The following is an 8,892-nucleotide window of genomic DNA, read 5'->3' on the forward strand; positions in this document are numbered from 1 at the left end:
GAGGAATGGAGGGGAGGAAGGGTGGAGGAATGGAGGGGAGGAAGGGTGGAGGAATGGAGGGGAGGAAGGGTGGAGGAATGGAGGGGAGGAAGGGTGGAGGAATGGAGGGGAGGAAGGGTGGAGGAATGGAGGGGAGGATGATTGGGGTATTGATGATACAGCTCTGCCGAAAGAACAAACTACAGGCTGATTGATGACAGAGCCACACTGACTGACTGACTCACATTTAGTGACAGACATTTAGTTTTTTTATTTTAGTGGTATCCAATTGTTTTAGTAGCTACTATCTTGTCTCATCGCTACAACTCGAAGGTTGAAAGACGAAGGTTGAAAGTCATGCATCCTCCGATACACAACCCAACCAACCAAGCGGCACTGCTACTTAACGCAGCGCGCATCCAACCCGGAAGCCAGCCACACCAATGTGTCGGAGGAAACACCATGCACCTGGCAACCTTGGTTAGCACTGCGCCCGGCCCGCCACAGGAGTCGCTGGTGCGCGATGAGACAAGGACATCCCTACCGGCCAACCCCTTCCTAACCCGGACGACGCTAGGCCAATTGTGCGTCGCTCCACGGACCTCCCGGTCACGGCCGGTTACGACAGAACCTGGGCGCGAACCCAGAGTCTCTGGTAGCACAGCTGGTGCTGCAGTACAGCGCCCTTAACCACTGCACCACCCGGGAGGCCCGTAACAGACATTTTTATTCTACATTGTTTTCTTTCTGTCTCTCTTATCGCTTCTCGACACTCTGTCTACCTTTCCCTTCAGTCTCTCTCTGTCTACCTTTCCCTTCAGTCTCTCTCTCTGTCTTCCTTTCCCTTCAGTCTCTCTCTGTCTTCCTTTCCCTTCAGTCTCTCTCTGTCTACCTTTCCCTTCAGTCTCTCTCTCTGTCTTCCTTTCCCTTCAGTCTCTCTCTGTCTTCCTTTCCCTTCAGTCTCTCTCTGTCTTCCTTTCCCTTCAGTCTCTCTCTGTCTTCCTTTCCCTCCAGTCTCTATCTGTCTTCCTTTCCCTTCAGTCTCTCTCTGTCTTCCTTTCCCTTCAGTCTCTCTCTGTCTTCCTTTCCCTTCAGTCTCTCTCTCTGTCTTCCTTTCCCTTCAGTCTCTCTCTGTCTTCCTTTCCCGTCAGTCTCTCTCTGTCTTCCTTTCCCTTCAGTCTCTCTCTGTCTTCCTTTCCCGTCAGTCTCTCTCTGTCTTCCTTTCCCTTCAGTTTCTCTCTCTGTCTACCTTTCCCTTCTGTCTCCCTCTGTCTTCCTTTCCCTTCAGTCTCTCTCTGTCTTCCTTTCCCTTCAGTCTCTCTCTGTCTTCCTTTCCCTTCAGTCTCTCTCTCTGTCTTCCTTTCCCTTCAGTCTCTCTCTGTCTTCCTTTCCCGTCAGTCTCTCTCTGTCTTCCTTTCCCTTCAGTTTCTCTCTCTGTCTACCTTTCCCTTCAGTCTCCCTCTGTCTTCCTTTCCCTTCAGTCTCTCTCTGTCTTCCTTTCCCTTCAGTCTCTCTCTGTCTTCCTTTCCCTTCAGTCTCTCTCTGTCTTCCTTTCCCGTCAGTCTCTCTCTGTCTTCCTTTCCCTTCAGTTTCTCTCTCTGTCTTCCTTTCCCTTCAGTCTCTCTCTCTGTCTTCCTTTCCCTTCAGTCAGTCTCTCTCTCTGTCTTCCTTTCCCTTCAGTCTCTCTCTGTCTTCCTTTCCCGTCAGTCTCTCTCTGTCTTCCTTTCCCTTCAGTCTCTCTCTGTCTTCCTTTCCCGTCAGTCTCTCTCTGTCTTCCTTTCCCTTCAGTTTCTCTCTCTGTCTACCTTTCCCTTCTGTCTCCCTCTGTCTTCCTTTCCCTTCAGTCTCTCTCTGTCTTCCTTTCCTTTCAGTCTCTCTCTGTCTTCCTTTCCCTTAAGTCTCTCTCTGTCTTCCTTTCCCTTCAGTCTCTCTCTGTCTTCCTTTCCCGTCAGTCTCTCTCTGTCTTCCTTTCCCTTCAGTTTCTCTCTCTGTCTACATTTCCCTTCAGTCTCCCTCTGTCTTCCTTTCCCTTCAGTCTCTCTCTGTCTTCCTTTCCCTTCAGTCTCTCTCTGTCTTCCTTTCCCTTCCGTCTCTCTCTGTCTTCCTTTCCCTTCAGTCTCTCTCTGTCTTCCTTTCCCTTCAGTCTCTCTCTGTCTTCCTTTCCCTTCAGTCTCTCTCTGTCTTCCTTTCCCTTCAGTCTCTCTCTGTCTTCCTTTCCCTTCAGTCTCTCTCTCTGTCTTCCTTTCCCTTCAGTCTCTCTCTCTGACTTCCTTTCCCTTCAGTCTCTCTCTCTGTCTTCCTTTCCCTTCAGTCTCTCTCTGTCTTCCTTTCCCTTCAGTCTCTCTCTGTCTTCCTTTCCCTTCAGTATCTCTCTGTCTTCCTTTCCCTTCAGTCTCTCTCTGTCTTCCTTTCCCTTCAGTCTCTCTCTGACTTCCTTTCCATTCATTCTCTCTCTGTCTTCCTTTCCCTTCAGTCTCTCTCTGTCTTCCTTTCCCTTCAGTCTCTCTCTGTCTTCCTTTCCCTTCAGTCTCTCTCTGTCTTCCTTTCCCTTCAGTCTCTCTCTGTCTTCCTTTCCCTTCAGTCTCTCTCTGTCTTCCTTTCCTTTCAATCACTCTCTGTCTTCCTTTCCCTTCAGTCTCTCTCTGTCTACCTTTCCCTTCAGTCTCTCTCTGTCTTCCTTTCCCTTCAGTCTCTCTCTGTCTTCCTTTCCCTTCAGTCTCTCTCTGTCTTCCTTTCCCTTCAGTCTCTCTCTGTCTTCCTTTCCCTTAAGTCTCTCTCTGTCTTCCTTTCCCTTCAGTCTCTCTCTGTCTTCCTTTCCCGTCAGTCTCTCTCTGTCTTCCTTTCCCTTCAGTTTCTCTCTCTGTCTACATTTCCCTTCAGTCTCTCTCTCTGTCTTCCTTTCCCTTCAGTCTCTCTCTCTGTCTTCCTTTCCATTCAGTCTCTCTCTGTCTTCCTTTCCCATCAGTCTCTCTCTGTCTTCCTTTCCCTTCAGTTTCTCTCTCTGTCTACCTTTCCCTTCTGTCTCCCTCTGTCTTCCTTTCCCTTCAGTCTCTCTCTGTCTTCCTTTCCCTTCAGTCTCTCTCTCTGTCTTCCTTTCCCTTCAGTCTCTCTCTGTCTTCCTTTCCCTTCAGTCTCTCTGTCTTCCTTTCCCTTCAGTCTATCTCTGTCTTCCTTTCCCTTCAGTCTCTCTCTGTCTTCCTTTCCCTTCAGTCTCTCTCTGACTTCCTTTCCATTCATTCTCTCTCTGTCTTCCTTTCCCTTCAGTCTCTATCTGACTTCCTTTCCCTTCAGTCTCTCTCTGTCTTCCTTTCCCTTCAATCACTCTCTGTCTTCCTTTCCCTTCAGTCTCTCTCTGTCTACCTTTCCCTTCAGTCTATCTCTGTCTTCCTTTCCCTTCAGTCTCTCTCGCTGTCTTCCTTTCCCTTCAGTCTCTCTCTCTGTCTTCCTTTCCCTTCAGTCTCTCTCTGTCTTTCTTTCCCTTCAGTCTCTCTCTGTCTTCCTTTCCCTTCAGTCTCTCTCTGTCTTCCTTTCCCTTCAGTCTCTCTCTGTCTTCCCTTCCCTTCAGTTTCTCTCTGTCTTCCTTTCCCTTCAGTTTCTCTCTCTGTCTTCCTTTCCCTTCAGTCTCTCTCTGTCTTCCTTTCCCTTAAGTCTCTCTCTGACTTCCTTTCCCTTCAGTCTCTCTCTCTCTGTACTCTCATCATGTAGCTCTCCCTCATTCCCTCCCTCCCTCCCCAGTGCCAGTCTTACCCAGAGTGATGCCGTTGGGCCATTCGATCCTCTCTGACACCAGTACTTGGCGATCCACTCCGTTCATGCCAGCCTTCTCGATCTTCGCCTGGGTCCCCCAGTCAGACCAGTACATAAACCTACAGGAGAGTAAAGGGATTTACATTGAAAAATAACTACAATAATCACATAGTGAGGATATGTAGCCCACAGTATGGAAAGAGAGAGAGAGGTGCTATTAGGAGCTATTAGGAGACACAACCTTTACCTGAGACTGTAGGAAAGAATCTCCAATAAATATGTAAATGGTTTAAAAGTAAACCAAACCTTCCATCTGCACTACTGAGCCAAAGGCCAACTGTGTACATATCTCCCAGGCAGCAGAACTCTTCATGTTCTACCTCCATGATAGAAATAGGCCAGCCAGCCAGCCAGCCAGCCAGCCAGCCAGGCAGGTAGTATACAGACCAGCGGGGACAGTTAGCTAACATTGTCTTCTTTCCCTGTACTGAGGAAACAAACCTACGTTGGGTTGGGCTCCTTTGCATGTTTCATGCTCATCTGTCTCAGTAATGTTGTGGAAAGAAGGCCTTGGGGAATAGAGTTGTCAGGGAGAGCTAGGGAGATGGGAGGAGCTTAAGTGTTGAGACACTGAGAGACGAGATAGATGCTATTGATGCCTACAGCTACATCTGACAGGAAGAGAGGGAGGGAGGGATGGGATGGGAAGAGGAAAAGGGGGAGGGAGAGGAAAAGGGAGAGGTACAGGATTGAGGGAGGGAGGGAGGGAGGGATGGGGGAAGAGGTACAGGGGGAGGTACAGGGGGAGGGAGGGAGGGAGGGAGGGGGGGAAGAGGAAAAGGGAGAGGTACAGGGGGAGGGAGGGGGGGGAGGGAGGGGGGGAAGAGGAAAAGGGAGAGGTACAGGGGGAGGGAGGGAGGGATGGGGGAAGAGGAAAAGGGAGAGGTACAGGGGGAGGGAGGGAGGGAGGGAGGGAGGGAGGGGGGGAAGAGGAAAAGGGAGAGGTACAGGGGGAGGGAGGGAGGGAGGGATGGAAGAGGAAAAGGGAGAGGTACAGGGGGAGGGAGGGAGGGAGGGAGGGAGGGATGGATGGAAGAGGAAAAGGGAGAGGTACAGGGGGAGGGAGGGAGGGAGGGATGGGGGAAGAGGAACAGGGGGAGGGAGGGAGGGAGGGAAGAGGAAAAGGGAGAGGTACAGGGGGAGGGAGGGAGGGGGGAAGAGGAAAAGGGAGAGGTACAGGGGGAGGGAGGGAGGGAGGGAGGGGGGGAAGAGGAAAAGGGAGAGGTACAGGGGGAGGGAGGGAGGGAGGGAGGGGGGGAAGAGGAAAAGGGAGAGGTACAGGGGGAGGGAGGGAGGGAGGGAGGGAGGGGGGGAAGAGGAAAAGGGAGAGGTACAGGGGGAGGGAGGGAGGGAAGAGGAAAAGGGAGAGGTACAGGGGGAGGGAGGGAGGGATGGGGGAAGAGGAAAAGGGAGAGGTACAGGGGGAGGGAGGGAGGGAGGGAGGGGGGGAAGAGGAAAAGGGAGAGGTACAGGGGGAGGGGGGGATGGAGGGATGGAGGGAAGAGGAAAAGGGAGAGGTACAGGGGGAGGGAGGGAGGGAGGGAGGGAGGGGGGGGGGAAGAGGAAAAGGGAGAGGTACAGGGGGAGGGAGGGAGGGAGGGAGGGATGGAAGAGGAAAAGGGAGAGGTACAGGGGTAGGGAGGGAGGGAGGGAGGGAAGAGGAAAAGGGAGAGGTACAGGGGGAGGGAGGGAGGGAGGGAGGGAGGGGGGGAAGAGGAAAAGGGAGAGGTACAGGGGGAGGGAGGGAGGGATGGGGAAGAGGAAAAGGGAGAGGTACAGGGGGAGGGAGGGAGGGAGGGAGGGAGGGATGGAAGAGGAAAAGGGAGAGGTACAGGGGGAGGGAGGGAGGGATGGAAGAGGAAAAGGGAGAGGTACAGGGGGGGGAGGGGAGAAGAGGAAAAGGGAGAGGTACAGGGGGAGGGAGGGGGGAAGAGGAAAAGGGAGAGGTACAGGGGGAGGGAGGGATGGAAGATGAAAAGGGAGAGGTACAGGGGGAGGGAGGGATGGAAGAGGAAAAGGGAGAGGTACAGGGGGAGGGAGGGAGGGAGGGAGGGAGGGAAGAGGAAAAGGGAGAGGTACAGGGGGAGGGAGGGAGGGATGGAAGAGGAAAAGGGAGAGGTACAGGGGGAGGGAGGGAGGGAGGGATGGAAGAGGAAAAGGGAGAGGTACAGGGGGAGGGAGGGAGGGATGGAAGAGGAAAAGGGAGAGGTACAGGGGGAGGGAGGGAGGGATGGAAGAGGAAAAGGGAGAGGTACAGGGGGAGGGAGGGAGGGAGGGAGGGAAGAGGAAAAGGGAGAGGTACAGGGGGAGGGAGGGAGGGATGGAAGAGGAAAAGGGAGAGGTACAGGGGGAGGGAGGGATGGAAGAGGAAAAGGGAGAGGTACAGGGGGAGGGAGGGAGAGATGGAAGAGGAAAAGGGAGAGGTACAGGGGGAGGGAGAGGGGGAAGAGGAAAAGGGAGAGGTACAGGGGGAGGGAGGGAGGGAGGAATGGAAGAGGAAAAGGGAGAGGTAGAGGGGGAGGGAGGGAGGGATGGAAGAGGAAAAGGGAGAGGTACAGGGGGAGGGAGGGGGGAAGAGGAAAAGGGAGAGGTACAGGGGGAGGGAGGGAGGGAGGGAGGGAAGAGGAAAAGGGAGAGGTACAGGGGGAGGGAGGGAGGGAGGGAGGGAAGAGGAAAAGGGAGAGGTACAGGGGGAGGGAGGGAGGGAGGGAGGGAAGAGGAAAAGGGAGAGGTACAGGGGGAGGGAGGGAGGGAGGGAGGGAGGGAAGAGGAAAAGGGAGAGGTACAGGGGGAGGGAGGGAGGGAGGGAAGAGGAAAAGGAAGAGGTACAGGGGGAGGGAGGGAAGAGGAAAAGGGAGAGGTACAGGGGGAGGGAGGGAGGGAGGGAGGGATGGAAGAGGAAAAGGGAGAGGTACAGGGGGAGGGAGGGAGGGAGGGAAGAGGAAAAGGGAGAGGTACAGGGGGAGGGAGGGAGGGATGGATGGAAGAGGAAAAGGGAGAGGTACAGGGGGAGGGAGGGAGGGAGGGAGGGGGGGAAGAGGAAAAGGGAGAGGTACAGGGGGAGGGAGGGAGGGATGGAAGAGGAAAAGGGAGAGGTACAGGGGGAGGGAGGGAGGGAGGGAAGAGGAAAAGGGAGAGGTACAGGGGGAGGGAGGGAGGGAGGGATGAGGAAAAGGGAGAGGTACAGGGGGAGGGAGGGAGGGAAGAGGAAAAGGGAGAGGTACAGGGGGAGGGAGGGAGGGAGGGATGGAAGAGGAAAAGGGAGAGGTACAGGGGGAGGGAGGGAAGAGGAAAAGGGAGAGGTACAGGGGGAGGGAGGGAGGGAGGGATGGAAGAGGAAAAGGGAGAGGTACAGGGGGAGGGAGGGAGGGAGGGAGGGATGGAAGAGGAAAAGGGAGAGGTACAGGGGGAGGGAGGGAGGGAGGGATGGAAGAGGAAAAGGGAGAGGTACAGGGGGAGGGAGGGAGGGATGGAAGAGGAAAAGGGAGAGGTACAGGGGGAGGGAGGGAGGGAGGGAGGGATGGAAGAGGAAAAGGGAGAGGTACAGGGGGAGGGAGGGAGGGAGGGAAGAGGAAAAGGGAGAGGTACAGGGGGAGGGAGGGAGGGAGGGATGGAAGAGGAAAAGGGAGAGGTACAGGGGGAGGGAGGGATGGAAGAGGAAAAGGGAGAGGTACAGGGGGAGGGAGGGAGGGAGGGAGGGATGGAAGAGGAAAAGGGAGAGGTACAGGGGGAGGGAGGGAGGGAGGGATGGATGGAAGAGGAAAAGGGAGAGGTACAGGGGGAGGGAGGGAGGGAGGGATGGAAGAGGAAAAGGGAGCGGTACAGGGGGAGGGAGGGAGGGATGGAAGAGGAAAAGGGAGAGGTACAGGGGGAGGGAGGGAGGGAGGGATGGAAGAGGAAAAGGGAGAGGTACAGGGGGAGGGAGGGGGGGAAGAGGAAAAGGGAGAGGTACAGGGGGAGGGAGGGAGGGAGGGAAGAGGAAAAGGGAGAGGTACAGGGGGAGGGAGGGAGGGAAGAGGAAAAGGGAGAGGTACAGGGGGAGGGAGGGAGGGAGGGAGGGAGGGAGGGGGGGAAGAGGAAAAGGGAGAGGTACAGGGGGAGCGAGGGAAGAGGAAAAGGGAGAGGTACAGGGGGAGGGAGGGAGGGAGGGAGGGAAGAGGAAAAGGGAGAGGTACAGGGGGAGGGAGGGAGGGAGGGAAGAGGAAAAGGGAGAGGTACAGGGGGAGGGAGGGAAGAGGAAAAGGGAGAGGTACAGGGGGAGGGAGGGAGGGAGGGAAGAGGAAAAGGGAGAGGTACAGGGGGAGGGAGGGAGGGAGGGAAGAGGAAAAGGGAGAGGTACAGGGGGAGGGAGGGAGGGATGGATGGAAGAGGAAAAGGGAGAGGTACAGGGGGAGGGAGGGAGGGAGGGAGGGGGGGAAGAGGAAAAGGGAGAGGTACAGGGGGAGGGAGGGAGGGATGGAAGAGGAAAAGGGAGAGGTACAGGGGGAGGGAGGGAGGGAAGAGGAAAAGGGAGAGGTACAGGGGGAGGGAGGGAGGGAGGGATGGAAGAGGAAAAGGGAGAGGTACAGGGGGAGGGAGGGAGGGAGGGAGGGAGGGAGGGAAGAGGAAAAGGGAGAGGTACAGGGGGAGGGAGGGAGGGAAGAGGAAAAGGGAGAGGTACAGGGGGAGGGAGGGATGGAAGAGGAAAAGGGAGAGGTACAGGGGGAGGGAGGGAGGGAAGAGGCAAAGGGAGAGGTACAGGGGGAGGGAGGGAGGGAGGGAGGGATGGAAGAGGAAAAGGGAGAGGTACAGGGGGAGGGAGGGAGGGAGGGATGGATGGAAGAGGAAAAGGGAGAGGTACAGGGGGAGGGAGGGAGGGAGGGAGGGATGGAAGAGGAAAAGGGAGAGGTACAGGGGGAGGGAGGGAGGGAAGAGGAAGAGGGAGAGGTACAGGGGGAGGGAGGGAGGGAGGGAGGGAAGAGGAAAAGGGAGAGGTACAGGGGGAGGGAGGGAGGGGAAGAGGGAAGAGGGAGAGGTACAGGGGGAGGGAGGGAGGGAGGGATGGAAGAGGAAAAGGGAGAGGTACAGGGGGGGAGGGGGGAAGAGGAAAAGGGAGAGGTACAGGGG

General features: G+C 55.9%; 1 protein-coding gene across 4 annotated transcripts in view; it reads right to left on the minus strand.

Annotated features, from left to right (window-relative positions):
• Nucleotides 1–8,892, minus strand: part of LOC110523029 (low-density lipoprotein receptor-related protein 8-like) — a 363,891-nt gene that overhangs the window by 64,722 nt on the left and 290,277 nt on the right. For all 4 annotated transcript variants that reach the window (XM_036978658.1, XM_036978657.1, XM_036978656.1 and 1 more), the window contains exon 12: nt 3,727–3,845. In XM_036978658.1, coding sequence (XP_036834553.1) covers nt 3,727–3,845 — 119 coding nt within the window. The remainder of the gene's footprint in view (nt 1–3,726; nt 3,846–8,892) is intronic.

Source organism: Oncorhynchus mykiss, chromosome 5 (genome assembly GCF_013265735.2).
Source record: "Oncorhynchus mykiss isolate Arlee chromosome 5, USDA_OmykA_1.1, whole genome shotgun sequence".
NCBI lineage: Eukaryota > Metazoa > Chordata > Actinopteri > Salmoniformes > Salmonidae > Oncorhynchus > Oncorhynchus mykiss.